The sequence below is a fragment of the Serinus canaria genome, chromosome 12, assembly GCF_022539315.1.
Source record: "Serinus canaria isolate serCan28SL12 chromosome 12, serCan2020, whole genome shotgun sequence".
NCBI classification, from domain to species: domain Eukaryota; kingdom Metazoa; phylum Chordata; class Aves; order Passeriformes; family Fringillidae; genus Serinus; species Serinus canaria.
In genome coordinates, this window is record NC_066326.1 from 14,265,390 (window position 1) to 14,281,450 (window position 16,061).

A 16,061-nucleotide genomic window follows, 5' to 3' on the forward strand; every position below is an offset into this window, starting at 1 on the left:
TCTGTGACTTTTCTCCTTAGGCACAAGCACCAAGAGCCATGGTGGCGTGGAGCTGGTCCCAGCACAGCCCACGCTGGGGTTGCTCGGTGTGACTGCAGCCACACTCCGGTGTCTTCATTTGCACAGCTTTACTCCCATGAGGCCAATATCCCATCCAGGACAGCAAGGACAAGCTGCAAAGCCCTGCCAGCCCAGAGGTAAATCATTACCAGGCAGGTAAGCGATGCTCTTGTGTCTTAAGATTTGTGTTATCTCACAAATCCTGTTAAACCTGGCCAGTGGGGCCCAAAGGTATGTTGGCTCATGCATGGGGCCTTTTGACCTTTTGTGAAGGGACTGCAGGTCAGAGGGAGCTGGCCTTGGACTGGAACGATAGCAGACAATTCCCTGCTGAGCACTATCCAGAGAAATAAGATGCTGCTTTGTCTGTGAGGGCTGAGCACACTCCAATGCTCCTTTTGTCCCTAGGTAGAAGTTGCACAGGGTCCACCAAAGCAAGCCCTTGGAAATGGAGCTTTGAGTTATCCAGGTAGAAGCATCAGAGAAGTAATTCTGTAGCCTGGGTGTTCCTGCTGAACCTCCCCCTGGCCTGTTATCTCCTCATTAGGAAAGAAAGGACAAGAACAAAAATCCATATATGGCAGCAAAGCAAAGGTAGATGGGAAATGCACTTCAAACAGCTCTATCCTTTCAACAAACCTTTTATTAGACTTCTCTCCTCCCCAACACACACTCTTTAATCGTAATAAAAGCCACCATTCAGGAAGCAAGGACACTGCTCGGGCTACCTGGAGTAGGCATTTTCTAGGAGAAGCCAGCCAGCACTAGTCCAAGGTCCTCTGGAATTGACTGGGAAGCAGCACAAGCAGCAGCTCCAAGTACAGGGTGGTGCTCAGCAGTATGGTAGAGCTGTGGGCAGGGGTTTATGGTGGCCCTGTGGCAGTGTGCCCAGGCTGGCACACTGGACTGCTGCTGAGGTGACCCTTCTGCCAAGTACCCCAGTCCAAAAGGAGTCACTCTGCATTCTGCTGGAGCAGAATGGCCCAGGGAGCACCCAGCACGCTGTGGAGCCAGCAGAATGGCCCAGGGAGCACCCAGCACGCTGTGGAGCCAGCCTCACCCAGCTGTCCTGGCTGCAGCCCACACTTGTGGCTGTGTGGCTGCCCGTGTTAGTGCCCCCGTGGAGCAGGCGACCTGCCAGTGACCTCTGGAGAAAAACACAGGGCACAAAGCAGCTTCTCCTGCACAACCACCCCCTGACATTATGGGGGCACAGCAAGCTCTGTAACGCTTGGCAGATTTTCCCCAGCAGATCTTGGAGCTGTTTGCCACTGTGAGCAAGTTCAGGCATGTTACAAAAGACCTTCAGACTCAGGACAAATGAGATGTGTGGATGAGTTTAAACCACCGGGCAAGAGCGGGGTTTTGAAATTCCCAGGGTTGTGCCTTACTCTGAGCCTGGGCTGTAGCCCAGACAGTCCAGCTGCCAGCCTGGCATCGACACCAGGCCCCATGATGGTCCTGCTGATATCCCTACTTGTTAGATACTGGCTTCAAAACCAAAATAGGAGGTTTTGCATCCTCCTCAAAACCCCACCCTCTGATCCACCTGGAAGTGGGGTGCAGAACAAGCGAGTGTTCAGTGAGACACCACAGGGTGTTGGCACAATGGTGTATTTATGTCACGAGATGAGATCAGCCACACGGAGTAGGTCGGTCTGTCTGGAAAGAGTCTGAGTCAAGCGTGTCCTATTACATTAGAGCTGGATTTTCAAAGGAGCTCAGCTCCCACTTAGGCTCTGTAACAAACAGACGGATATTCAAAAGGAGTTGGACGTGCTGGGTCATACTGGCTGCTGAGCTAAAGCCCTTTGAATATCCAGCCAAACCGTCAGTGTGCCTGTTGCTGCAGGCAAAGCCCTCCTGAAATCCAGCCCCACTCTGAGCTCCATGTCCTGGGAAACCAAGCTCATCTCTGCTCTCCCACATACCACACTGCAGTAGGTGACAAAAACGTGATAACCACTGTGTCCTTGTGCATGTGGGGGGAGCAGCTCCCTGCCAGAGCACAGCTCTGGCAGATCTGCCCTTTGATCAGCTCAGCAGCATGGGTCAGGAGAGCTGAGCATGGTGGTTTCCTTGTCTTTTGTTCTGTGGAATTAGCAGAGTTAATCAGAATGACAGCAACTTCTGCCTCAGTGCAGAGGAAAGGTCAGTGGCTCAGGCTGGATGCACGACAGTTTTCTAGAGTTGGAAAACAACACCATGAAAGCTCATAGCATACATGCTGCTGGCACACAGGCTCCCCCAACAAGGACCAGCAGCGGAGATGTTACTGTGGAGGGAAGGAGGCTGGAGGAGGTCTCCACACAGCTGGCTTGTCACTGCACTTCATTCATCCCCATCCTTACACTGTACAGTGAGGTATGTTGTCCTCTTTGTCACTGTGCACTGCTTGTGTCATGCAGCCAGTATCAAGAACTTCCCTCTGCCAACATGCATCTTAGCCACACTCCTGGGTGTGCATCCTGCTGGGCCTGGGGCCTCTGTCATCTCAGTACCCTGGTGTGGGAAGAGCTGCAGGGCACTGTGCTGGCATGTGGAGAAGGTGCTGGGTATCCCCTTCCTAGCACATCCCCCCAGCACCTCCATGCTTCAGGTGAGCAGGCCTTGCTCTTACTGCTTTTACATCCTTCAGTCACTGTAATTTGCTCCAGTGGACCCCTAAAACCCCACTGCTGAGCTGCTCTTTAGCTGGGGGCACTGGAAGTGCAACAGTGCAGCAAGGGGTCTCCATGGTAGCCCTGCCATGGCCTCAACTTCCCTACATCTCTTAAATTAACTATAGCTGAAGCAGTCACAAGCCTTAAATCCAGTTTCCTTGTCTGTAATGTGACCTCTTACCTTCCTCTGATCCCACCAATTACAAGTGCTTGTTTTTGCTGTGGATGTCCACTCATGTGTTTAATTAGTGGATTCTTTCTGTCAAAAACACTAGCAGCCTCAACAGTGAGCCCTAATTTAAGTAGTTTGCATTTGTCCACAGCATTGGTGCTTTCATTTACTCCTGCTCCTAATTAAGTGCATCTGAGTGTCTGCAGAGGGAGCTCTCATGATCTCTCCATGGCTCTAATTAAAATGGCCTGGATGTCCATGACATTGGTGCCTGTCAAGCCTGTCACCAGGAGGTGATGGCCACCTTGGAACTGGCTGAAGAACGTGTAGGAGTCATTGTTCCTGAGAAAGGCCTCCACATCCAGGCCCTCCTGAAGTGCCTCAGCCACCAGCCCTGGGCTGCAGAAGGCTCCTGCTGCCTCTGTTGGCCCATCCTGCCCATCTGTTCCCCCACTGAGGAAGAGGATCTCACACCTCCCTTGGGGGCTGCTGGCTCCTGTGGCCTGGGCCTTGTGCAGCCCCAGCCCCACACGCAGGGCCAGCTCCTGGTTTCTCCCTCCCCTGCCCGTTCCTTGGAGCCGGACCGTGGTTTCTCCACCAGCCAGGATGCAGACTGGTCTGTTGGGCCCTAATCCTTGCAGGGCCTGTAGAAACTCCTCCAGGTGCAAGCCTGGGATCTGCAGCTCTGCTGCCAGCTGCAGGAGATTGCCCCTCAGCTCGTCCCCCAGGGGCCCTTCTCCGAGGCTGCTGAAGCCCAGGCAGACCAGCTGGATCAGCTGGCAGTACAGAGTGGCAACACAGCCCACTTCTCCTTGGACTGCTGCACTCAGCACCAGAGCTGCATAGCCCAGGCCCTCAGCCTGGCGCCTGGCCTCTTCCAAAGCCAGGGTGTTGGACCCAAGGATGATGTTGGAAACGTGGGAGTAGTTTTCTGGAGCAGTGGGCTTGGTGGGAGAGCTGGAGAGGACCATCTCCACTGACTTGGGCAGGTTGTGCAGCAGGTTGTATTTGGTGAGTATCTGAAGGCAGTCTTGGACACTGTGGGAGCTGGCAGCAGTGGGCCCACTCGCTATGATGTCCAGGGGGTCACCTATCACATCAGACAGGATGAGGCTCACCACCTATGGAAAGAAATGCCCACAGATTACTGCAGGAGGCAAAGACAGGTGACCACAAAAGAGCCCTGGCATAAGCACTGCTCTGAGTGCCATCCCCACATCAAAGCAGATGGAAACAGGGTAGGTCTTCACCCGTTTTTAATTTATGGACCTGTGAATCTCACCTTGCCCTTCTCAAACCCACAGATTTACAGTCCCCTTTGAAGCTAGACTATCATGCTGGAAGATGTAACCTGTGACACTGCACTTGTCAGGCCCAACCTAGTGTGGGCTCAGCAATGGGACATGCTGAGAACAGCCCCCAGGGGAGCCAAGGGTCAGAGCCAGCCTTGAAAGCATTGTGCTGAAGCACCAGCACTTGGAAGTGCCTGCTGGGTGTGGGCTGGGGTCTGCAGAGTGGCATGCTGGGATGGCTGATGTTTCCCAAGTCTGAATTCCCACTCTCCCAGCTCTGTCTCCCTGAGAGTTTCAGTCCAAAGTGAAATCTCAGCCAGAGAGTCCCAAAACAGTGTGAAAAGTTGTTCACTCAGTATGGACAAAAACCTGGCAAGTTGATTAAACCTGTGTTTTGAGGGTAGATGGGTGATCTCTGGGCAAGCAGGGGCTTTCCCTTGGTTACCTGTGCAGGATGTGCCAGCTGGGCCAGCCCTCCACCCTTCAGCACGGACAGAGTCTTCCGGACAATGTTCAGCTCCTGTATGGCAGCTCCTCGGGAAGCCAACAGCTTTGTGAGCTTTTCCTTCTCCTCAAGGAGTATGGGAGGGATGGGAGCAGGCAGTAGGGCTGATCCACCCCCTAGGATGCAGAAGAGATTGCAAGGACATCAGGATAGCAGGAGAAGGAGGACAAGGGAGAGCAAGGCTTTAGCCTTTTCTCTTCCCTCATCAGTGTCTGGAGGGAAGGCAGAGGTGAGTGGGGACCTAAGCTAACATCTCTGGAGAATTCAGTCATCTTCAACAATGGGTTTTAATCACTGCTGTCCTGCACTCCCTACGGTCAGCTACACTTCACCCAGGCAGTGTGAGCCTGGCTGGATGGGGGCACCACAAGCCTGCAGTGTGGTGGGGATGACAGAAGAGGGACAGCAACTATCCTCACCCCTGCACTGGGCTACAGCTGGCTCCTCACACTGATATTCAGGGGTTACCTGGGTGGGTGAGCAGGGAGCATGGCCTCCACAGCCCACACAGCAGCCAGTGCTGTGCACATGGGGACACTGCCTGCTTTGGTGGCTCCATTTTTTCAGGACAGTGTGCAAAACACTGGATAGGGATGCAGCAAGATTGGAAACTGCTGAACTGCACTCATCTAGGCCTGGGAGGAAAGAAAAGGGAGGACAGTAATGCAAAGGACAAAGCACACTCTGAGTCCAGGTTGATAGCTTCACTGCTAGGAATTCTGTCTGATACAAGCAGGCATTGGAAATGTGGAAAAGAAGGCAAGACTCTAATGGAAAAGTGGAATGGATTGAAAATACAGAGGAGAAAAGAGCAAGGTCTGTGCACAGAGTGAACGTGCACAGAAGTACAGCTGAATGCTACTGTCAAAATGCAAAGCCTGCTCAGAGGTTTGAGACAAATCAGCATCAATAAAACATGATGAGCAAGAAAAACAAATGCAAATGCCTGTGTTTCAGTCAATAGCCAGGGATCTAGCTGAGAGGCAGGAGCAGTTGGGGACCGGCTGCTGTGTGGGAGTGCACACGCATAGGGAGTCACAGCCACAGGGAGATCCTGTACAGGCTCCCTGAAGGGCTGAGGAGTCTCTTGGAGATCCCTGTAGCCAAAAGACAGGAGGAAGCCCAGGAGAATCCCCAGAAAGCACAGCTAGCTTCCAGTCACTTGGGTGTTTGCCTAATGGCACTGCTCTCTCTGTACTGGATCAGGCTTCAGCATCCACAGAGGAATAAACACTGAGCAGAGGACAACAAGGCCTTTCTGCAGAGCTGCTCCAAGCCCCTGCATGCTTTTGCCCTGTGACACCCACTGAGCTCAGGATGAGGTGATGCCACTGCATCCCTCTGATGCATCTTCTTACACAGCCCTGGATCTGGGGACAGCCTGGGGGCCACCAGCCAGGCCCTGGGGGTGTGCAGGGCTGCCCCTGCAAGGCATGCAGCTTACTGTGTGGTACCTTGAGGCCTCATTTCCACTCGCTGGGAAGAAGCCAAGCCCTGGGAAAGGTCAGTCCCAGATCTCAGCTTTCAGACTTACACTCCCGCACAAAGGCTGAGCACGCAGATCTACCAAGAGCTTGCTTCTCTAAGTCTGTGTCCCCAAAGGTAAGGAGGGGGCAGGAAGAATGTGTCTCCTTGCCAAGAGGTGGGAACAGCTGCCAGGCTGTGCCCAGAGGTGCCACTTCACTGTGGTGGCACAACAGGCTGTGCAGCTCAGCCTATTTCCAGTGCTGGGAGGCAGCAGCAGGAAGCCCTGTGCTCTCCCTTGCTGCATGCCTGGAGAAAGGATGGCAGAAGGGAGAGGAAAAATCAGAGGTGCAAGTGTCTGTGCTGAAGGGACTGGCATAGCACAGCACTCCCTTGCTGCAGGGTCAGGGGTAGGCAGGCAGCTGGGGGCCCTCAGCAGATGCCATTCCCTGGGATCCCCACACTACCTGAGATGAGCACAAGGAGCAGATCATCTGCAGTCAGACCCTCAGCCAGCTCCTGGATGGCAACTGCTCCCTTCAGAGCCTCTGCATCTGGGAGGTTGTTCTTGGCACCTTCGATGACCTGGATTCTGCTGTGTGGCTTCAGCAGCATCTCCCTGGTGAGGTAAGAGAGGCAATTTCACCATGGATCTGTGCACCCGCACAGGCAGCCAGGCTGTCACCTGCGGGTGCCTGGTGTACCAGTGGCATACAGTGAGTGACCAGGACAGGCACATGGCCTTTGCTGAGTGTCTCTTCCCCACAGCCAGAGGCAGCACGCCCAGTACAAGAGGTGGACTGCATCACTGGTGTCACTGGGATGTGATGGTGATTGAAGATAAAAGCGGTGGGGTGGATGGGGTGGGCAGCAGAGGGCAGCTCAAAAGGACTTAAGGTGTTCATAGCAACATCCCACAGAGAAAAATCTGACAGCCCACACCCCTCCTTCCTGCTTCCCAAAATTCTTCAGAAACAGTCCTTACTGCATTCCCGCTCGCTGCAGGCTCTCCTGGATCCCCAGTGGCACACTGATAATCCCCCGAGTGAGGTGGTCTCCCAGGATCTCTTCTGCTGCTGCAGCCATCCCCAGCACAGCTTTTCCAAAACCCACCAGGTACAGGTCCCTCTTCACTGGAAAGGCCTGGCCCTTCACCAGCAGCTGAGGGCACCCATCTCCCTGGAGCTTCAGAGCCCTCCTCAGCATGGGAGCTGGGCGGACAGTGCCCAGAGCGCCGCGGAACAGGGACAGTGCGTGCTCGCGGAGGGACATGGTGCACAAGCTGCCAGGGCCGAGCCACTCTGCCTTGTGGGGTGGGCTTCTGCACTCCCTGCCAGCACTGGCAAGGCATCAAGGGCTGAAACAGCCAGTAGCTTCCAACCTGCAAGGGAAAGTGAACATTTTTGCTAGTAGAAGAGACAGGCCTGTCACAGAAAGAACAGAGAGGTCAAAACATGAACTGTGGAACTCTAGCTCCTGTTTCCCCTAGATTAAGGTGCCATACAAGCAGCATTTTCTAACTTTTCCCCAGGCAGGAGGAAGGGAAGGACAGTGTCACATTCAAACTATCTGTCAGCTTGTGATTCCCCTGCAATCTCATCACCTCCTGCAGGGAAGGTGAGCTCTGCCAGCCAGCTTCTCCATCACTGTAGTTTTGCCACTGGCAAGCCATCATTTCTATTTGCTTAGTGTTTGACACCTTTCCAAACTGTGGAAGCTGCTCTCTGTCCTGGAGAGAGCAGGGCATCTGAGTGGAACAGCTTTTCACTACATTAACTGCCTTCCCCATGCTAGCCAAATGCTGATGTCATCCTCTGGTTGTGCATTGCCCCATGTGTCCCTGCAGCATCAGACACGGACTGAGGAGAAACAACAGCCTTGCTGTCTGCCTCATCCCTGGCTGCTGGTGGCCACAGAGAGACCAGTAATGAGGTTTCCTCACCAAACAGCAAATTAACACAAGGCTTAATTTACCTTTCTCTTTTACTCCTCATTATCAATTAAAATCACATTTAGAGCCCAAATAAGACTTCATATCCAGGCAAAGTGTCTGTGTCTGTGAAAGCCCATTTGAGCTGCTCTCCACTGAGCATTAGCATTATCTGCAACAGATCTGTGCATGGACCAAAAGATCTCAGCTGCTCAAGGGCAGATACTTGTCTTGACAGAGGAAAGGTGGCCCCTGCCAGCACACACACATCTATTCCCTCCCAGCATTTCTCCTTCCTTCTGTTAACTGGCAGCAAGTTCACTGCTGGTTTCTGAGGATCAAAGATCCTTGTGATCTGCATCTCTCCTGCTCATGGCATTTAAGGCAGGGTGCCAGGCGGCTGAAGCAGCCAGAGCAACACACTTGATCACAGACCCATTGAAATTCCCTGAGAGAGAGTTAATCCTCTCTCAAGTAAGTGGATGTGTTTTGTGCAAGGGCTTCTTTTAGGAGAGCTCAGGAGTCCAGAGGTCTCTTTGTCCTGACACTCCCTAGCATTGCAAGGTGTTAATCATTAAGCTGGTCAAGTTTTCAACAGCTCCTCTGGGTCTAAATCTGCCTTATTTTGCTGCAGGGACCCAAAAGATCTACAAAGAAAACCTCTACACACCTTCTCAGGCATTGAAACTTGGGAACAATGAAATCTTGGGACAAGGGACTTGTAGGTAAGACAGAGAATCAAAAGTTTGTCAGAGAAAGAACCCCAAGAATCACTGAAGTGGGAGAAGACCCTTAAGAACAAGGCCAGCAATAAACCATTAATTGCTCAGGAGAACAGATTTTAAAGCCAAAATCCAAGGCAGATTAACTACCTAGGTGTACTTCCTCTAGTTGCTGGTCAGAAGGACTGGCTTTTCAACCACTAGGAGACAGGAGAACAAAAGACAGGGTGCCCTGACCACTTTGTTACTAGACTCTTAAACTTCATGGCAGCTGATGCTGCCAGCAGTTGAAACCACTGACCCCACTTCAGTGAGGGCCAGAGTAACTGTGCTGACCGCAGTGAAGTCAGCCCTGCACCTCTCAGGAACTCAGATAAGCATCTCTGCTCCCAGCAGGCCAGCAGGTCTGTGATTCACCTGGCCCTGGGCACAGCGCAATCAGAGGAAGGCGCTACAAAGCAGAGGTGCATCACACCCCAGGTCACCTCGTCTGAGCTGCAATACAGGGTTTCAAGAATGGCTGGAGAAGAAAAGCTTAAGGGGAGCCAGGGGAGTTTAAGAAAATAAAGCCCCAAAGTTTTTAACAGGCTTTGTCTCTGCCTTGATGTTTCTGTGCGCCGCTGACCCTGACGCCCAGGGAAATAGAGCACAAGCAGACCTGCAGCCGTGGCTCCTGTCACACGTGCCCTCCTGGCAGCCCCGTCCTGCTCCAGCTCCAGACACCACACAGCAGGCATGAGCTCTTTAAAGGCAATCCTCTCCTACTGGAGGTGGAAAAACTAAATGCCAGCTTAATTCATCTGGCACTTGTGTACATACTGCTAATGCTTACTCTGGAAAGCATTTCAGTACAATAGCAGGCATGTAATCTGTTTTCTGCACTCTGAACTCAGATTATATTTTAACCATCGAGGCCTGCTCCAGAGTCTGTGGAAGCCAGCAAGTGCCTTTCTATCGCATCTCAGGATTTTGGGGTCCACTGCCTGACACTGGTCTCAGAGCACAGGTGTAAAGGCAGAGTAAATACAGTGTAAAACCCCCTTGCACTCAGAGGTTTTCCAACTTTATACCAGTGCAACAGAGAGCTGAATTTGGCACAGATCCATTTGCTTTGGATGTCTCAGTGTGTGACTCTGCTCCTTGTCAGCTCTGATTAGACACACAGGCTCACTGGAGACTCCACTTGGAATGGGGGTGCTGCTAATGATACCACAAATCCCTTTTTATGTAATTTATTTATACAGTCTCAGGCACTGGGTACTAAATGTCATCAGGCAACAGCTATAAATCAGTGCTATGAAATCCACTGTAGATATTAACAAAAAATAAAACTCCTACTCATTTTACTGAGGCTTTAAAAACAAGATCAAGAGAACTGAATATCACCCCAAAACACAGGCAGTTGTGGAAAGAAAAATAACCCAAATGGCAGCTCTCATGCTCCCTCCCCAGATGGTGGGTTTAGAAGTGGTGTAATTGCCTGTTAACTGCTACATATTGCACGAGGGGAAATTACACCCTCACATCCCTGCGTTTTCCTCTTCCCACTGCTGGCTGTGAGGAATCTGGGCTGGGAGTAGGGGCTGATGATATGACTCATATTACTTCATGCACTAATCTTAGTTTCCCAGTTTCTCAGGAAAATCACTTAAGGATGAATGAGCCTTCTTCAGATATATGGATATAAGGTGACAAGCTATAGGCACGAGGAGGTTCAGGTTTCACACCTTCCCTTTGTCCCTGGTTGAGATAATTTGGAGCTGGGATACAGACAGTCTTTTGAAAAGTTTCCTGTAAGTTCGTACTAAGCTTAGGATGAAAATGATGCTAAGAATTGCCTGTTCCAAAGAGAGCTGGAGGATTGTAAGGGGTTTAGATTAATCCCCTTTAAATGAAAACTTCCTCAGCTTTCATTCATGAATAATCTACGCTCTTATAATAATCTACACACACCATTATAAACCCTTTCTTCAGAGGGCTCCTCCTAAGCCTGTAGAAATTTCCACTGTTAGCTCTCACACCAAAATGCAGCAAAACCCCAGCTTCTCATTTTCACCTTCTCTGGGAAAGAGGGAGGGGCAGGAGCTGGACTGTGATAAAATACAGGCAAAACGCTCATTTGCATTACTTTTCATTAACTTTTTAATTAAAGCAATTCTGCAGGCAAGGAGCCAAAGTCAGAAGGAGACAGCAAGAATCCAGCAGTAGGGGCAAAAATGTGGTAAAGCTGCCAACTAAATTGGATGGTGGCAAGAGACCAAAAGTATGGACATAGCAGGGCAGAGTCTGAGCCATAAACTTGGAGGCACACTGGGGAAGAAAACAGTGAACAAATGAGCTGGCCATGCCCATGCAGTGAGAAAAATGAGCCAGCACCTCACTCCATGGCAGGTACTTGAAAGCTAGAAAAATATTTCTTTCTAGGGGCCAGTCTGCCATCACTGGGCAGAGCTGAGCTGTTCCAGGTGCTGTGGTTGGAGGTTTGTTCAAGGATTTGCATCTTGGGCTTGTGGTTTTTTTGAAGTTGGGGCAATTGAGCTTATTGCAGGCCAACCCAACCACACAGACATCCTGAGCATTTCAGGTGCTGTGAGATCAGAGGGTGCTGTGCCAGAATGCATGATTTAACTGAGAACTTCAGGGACCTAAGTTACTTTAGTTTCAATGCTGTCAGGATGCCTCTGGATTTCCTCCAGGACTGGTGGCTGGCACACCTTGTACAGGGTCAGCTTCAAAATCCCTGAGGGGCTAGGAAAATATTTGAGATAGCACTGGATCAAACCCCAGGTGCTGGAGGATAATTTTGAGCTCAAGCTCTAAGAGATAGATTACAGTAGTAAACTCCCAGACACAGCAAGTTTTAGCAGTGTCTCTTGTTCCTCGTTTTTCTTGCTGCGTGACTTTTTTCTGGCCTCTTGGCATGTAAATTACTGACAGACTCACCAAGGCTCCCTGCTTCCATTTCTCCTGCATCACCAGGGGAATTTACCTACGAAGTACAACAAAGTGGAGATTTTACTGCCTTAAACTCCCTCGTTCCCACTTACTGACACATCTCCTCTATCATTTGATATATCAGCTTTAATTTGCCTGGTGAGCCCTGCTCAAACCCAAGCTTGCTGCTCCACATGGTCCCAAAAGCATTACAAGAAAATTTTCCAGATGCACTAAACCCAGGAGGGAAACAACGCACTGAAGGCTTGTTCCAAGTGACTATTCTGGGAGGATTAGATGGGGGATTTTTCAAGACTAATCTCTTTAAATGAAAATTTCAGAATTTGATTAATTTTTTAATCTGCACATGGATTTGCATAAAATTACTGCACTCCTCATTCACATTTGGTAAAACAGAAAATGTCTGCAGCAAGGATGGGCAGCTATGAGGGGTCCAGTGCACAAGTGGGTGTGCAGGGAGAGGGTGAGGGGCCCTTTGCCTCCTCTCACTGCAGTGCTCCTGCATCCATAACTGGGAAAAAGTATGAGGGTGGTCAGCAGCAGTATGATGAGACCAGAGGGCTTGCCAGGCAGGCAAGGGAGAAAGTAGGATGGAGCCTGGATACCTTTGTTTTAAGAATATGCTGAGCTCTGGGAAACCCAGGAGTCCTAGTTTCCAGTACATGGCTTTCTATATGTTGCTTGGAAAAAAAATATGTTGCTCTCATGACTGATTTACTCACCAGGAAAGTGTCAACAGGGTCTCTTTGCCTTTGATGGGGAATGTGGCTTAAGGCCAAGCACAGGGAAGATAAGTGTTCTACTCAGCATTTTATATATATAGATCAGTATCATTAGCAAAAAAAAATTAACTGGATTTGACATATGCATCTTACTAGTTTTTCTAGGTCACACTCCCTTCACTCCCTATATACCTTTTGGAAATGATTTTCCCATGCTCTGGGGATTGCAAGGAAGAAAAAATTTTCGCTAAAAATTCTTCTGTAGCACAACACAGAACACTACTACCCTGAAGCCAAGCCCATGCCAAGTCTACTTCCTTTCATGCTGTAATTTCTCAAGCTCCCTATTCTGAGTCAACTTGCCATCAAAGATGAGAGTCATTTAAAATCCAGGGAAGGATCACAGTATTCTAGAGAAGATGAAAAGCTGCAAGCCTTGAGGACTGGAACAGTAGAAAGGGGTTGAAATTCAGTGCTGCAAAATACAAGGTCATGGTCTTTGGGATTAATAGCAGAAAATTATGAGCTCCTCAGCTGGAAATAACATAAGAGGAGAAAGAGCCAGGAATCTTAATCAGTCACAGGATGACAATTACAGCTGCCCTCTGGGCTGAGACAAGAGGCTGTGGGGAATGTGGAAAGCAGCAGATGTGAACTGCCTGGACTTCACTGAGGTTTTTGACATTATTCCTGTGAGCATGCTGGAGGGTGGGCTGGGCAATCAGAGCTGGAAACCAGCCTGACCACTGGGCTCAGAGGGCAGAAAAGCAGTGGCTCGGGGTCCAGCTGACAGCTGGTAATCAACAGGGACTCTGCTGGCGTTTGTGTTGCCCCACGGCTTCATGAGTGACCCGGAGAGTAGCACAGAGCACTCAGTTTGGGGAACTGCTGATGGGGTCACCTTCCAGGGGAACTGTGATAAACTCAAGGTTGGGGCTCACAGAAACCTCAGGGTACTCAGCAGGGAGAAGTGTGAATTTCTGAACAAGTCCCTGTATTGTGCAGGTTCCATGGTATCTAATACAGAAATGCATAGGTAGAATAACTGCATTTGATCAATATTACTCAAGCAGCAATTAAAAATTTTTTCCATTAACTAATTTTGCAGGGGCATTATCCATAATTCCTACTTAATATGACATTTTTCTAGGAGATCCAATTATCCTGCCAGCTAAATTCCAGCTTGCTATAAACTGACAAACTAAGTTCCAACGATTAGGAAGAAAGGCAGAAGAATAAAAAGGAAGTGACAAAATATCAAATCAACAACCCACGGTGTTATACAACTCTAAAACTTAGCTAAGTATTGTAGGTGTTTTGAAGTAAATTGTCTTATGATGTTATTGGTGAGTCACCTCCGGGCCTGCAGGAGATAATCCAGGCTCTGATCCTGCAATTTAGAGTGTGCAGGAGGCACGACATTCCCAGTTTCTCTAAAACCTCTTATCACCGGAAAATAAATCAGTTGTGGGTTTTGAACTGGCCTAACAAAAGGGCAGCTGACCCCGAGACCCTCAGGAGGAATGAGGGAGTGTTTTGGTATCTCTGGACTCCCTTGTGAAAGTCTTGACTTTGTTTCAAAGTAAAAAAGGTAAATCATTCTGAGGAGCCAAACCCACCACAGCGTGACAGGATGACATCTTTAAATGTGTTAGAGGGAGCTCCAGCAAGCAAACAGCAAGGGCAAGGACTCTGAGTAAAGAAACAATTAACTAAATCAGACAAAAATAAATGCACACAAAATAATTCAGCCCGTTTGAAGGACGTGCAGAGCTTTAACAGTCCTTGGACTTGCTAAGGTTTGACCACAGGAGGGCAACAGGATCTAAAAGCAAAATCAAACTCTATTCTGGACACCTTGAGAGGAAATGCAATTAACGTTCAGGAAGGCATTTTACAGTTTATTTTTTTCTCTTGATTGTGAGTTTCTGGGGGACTGAAGTGACAAGATCTCCTGGTTTCTAAATTTAAAATAGCAAAAAACTTCATGGGGTGAGATTTTCACAGGTACTCATACTCCAAGAGCAGCTTTTAAAGGTAAGAAATACACAAAAACATGTACACTGAGCCTGTCATCAGGTTTTGTGATAGAAAATGCGGTTCCAAGGTGTGTGTACTGGAGCAGCATCCTCAAAAGCCACGGTGTGTTGCTCAAAGGCTTAAGTGCGTGCTGCCCACTTTACCTGAAAGCCTACGTGATGTAGAAGCATGATGCTACAGCTGTGGTCTTGCTGTATTATTGACAATAAGTTTTTAGAGGAATAAAGATTGCTGGGAAATAAAAATGTGCAATACCTGGACTAAAAGTGGGAAGGGAAGGGTGAGAAAGTGATCACAGTGTATCTCAAAGGAGAGGGAGCTGACTGACGCTCCCTGGTCACGCTGGGCTGCCCTGAGGCTGCTCCTGCCCGGCTCTGCCGAGATGCCGGCACAACACAAAACCACCTGTGTTGAAAATGAACCCTGAGACATCGAGTCCAAGTTATGACCCCGCACCACCGTGCCACCCAGACCCCATACGGCCACAGCCAGCCTTTCCGGAACATCTCCAGGGACATGACCCCACATCTCCCCGCGCAGCCCATTCCAGCGTCCAAACACCCTTGCTGTGAGGAAATTCTTTCTGATGTCCAACCTAAACCTCCCCCGGCACAGATTGAGGCGGTGTCCTCTTGTCCTGTCAGTGGTTAGCTGGCCAAGCCCCACCCGGCTACAATCTCCTTTGGGAAAGTTGTAGAGAGCAATACGGTCACCCCTGAGCCTCCTTTTGTCCAAGGTAAACACCCACAGCTCTCTCAGCCGCTCCTCACATGATGGTGCTCCACACCCTTCCCCAGCTCTGCTGCCCTTCTTTGGACCTGCTCCAGTATTTCAATGGCCTTCCTGAACTGAGGGGCCCAGAACTGGACGCAGGACTCCAAGCGTGCCCTCATCAGTGCCCAGGACAGGGAGACAATCAGCGCCCTGCTCCTGCTGGCCACAGTATGGCTGATACAGGTCAGGTGCCACTGGCCCTCTTGGCCACCCGGGCACGCCTGCGCTCATGTTCAGCCGGCTGCCGACCAGTGCATTTCTCTCTAGTTTCACTAGAAACTCCGAAAAACGCCTTAAATCGACATCACATGGGGACTACCCCGCACAGGGAGCGGCTGTCTCGCGCTCCCCGCGGCCCCTCACGGCCTGCAGCACCGCCAGCCCGCCCAGCCCGCACCGGAAGTGACGCGCTCGCACCGGCGCGAAGCCATCGCCCGTTCTACGGGATGACGTCATGCCCTTAACCCGGCCCCCTACGCCTCAATCGGCACGGACTGGCGGGTGGGTAAAGAACGGATAACGAACCCCGGCCTCGCCACTGCCGCCCGGCCCTGCCCTGCGCAGCCCCTTCTCACCTCGGGCCCTGGGAGCGGCGGGGACGGTGACGGATGCTGGCAATCACGGCGAGTCGGGAGCGCGCAGGCCTTTCTGCTCTTCCTGCCACACTCAATATGGCCGCCGGACACCCCGCCCTCCCCGTCCCAGCAGCCCCTGCGCACGCCCCCCCTCAGCACCCCCCGTTCCCAGGGTGTCCCGCGCGGC

At 50.7% G+C, this 16,061-nt stretch overlaps 1 protein-coding gene across 2 annotated transcripts; it reads right to left on the bottom strand.

Moving 5' to 3' along the window:
• Window positions 1-685: 685 nt before the first annotated feature.
• GLYCTK (glycerate kinase) lies at window positions 686-16,013 on the bottom strand. 2 transcript variants are annotated; one of them, XM_018924615.3, is made up of 5 exons: window positions 15,875-16,013; window positions 7,142-7,537; window positions 6,624-6,775; window positions 4,633-4,808; window positions 686-4,016 (listed from the first exon to the last, which is right to left on the bottom strand). In XM_018924615.3, the coding sequence occupies exons 2-5, from the start codon at window positions 7,426-7,428 to the stop codon at window positions 3,111-3,113; spliced, it is 1,521 nt and encodes a 506-aa protein (XP_018780160.2). In that variant the 5' UTR covers window positions 7,429-7,537; window positions 15,875-16,013; the 3' UTR covers window positions 686-3,110. The 2 variants fall into 2 exon arrangements, with proteins under 2 accessions (XP_018780160.2, XP_018780161.2); XM_018924616.3 differs by lacking the exon at window positions 15,875-16,013 and adding an exon at window positions 9,467-9,607.
• Between the last annotated feature and the right edge of the window lie 48 nt (window positions 16,014-16,061).

Coding starts and splice junctions, on each gene's coding strand:
- GLYCTK (XM_018924615.3), bottom strand. CDS start 7,428: ATGTCCCTCCGCGAGCACGCACTGTCCCTGTTCCGCGGCGCTCTGGGC. Junction 6,776..7,141: donor CTGCAGCGAGCGGGAATGCA/GTAAGGACTGTT, acceptor TTACCTCACCAG/GGAGATGCTGCTGAAGCCAC. Junction 4,809..6,623: donor GCTCCTTGTGCTCATCTCAG/GTAGTGTGGGGA, acceptor TCTGCATCCTAG/GGGGTGGATCAGCCCTACTG.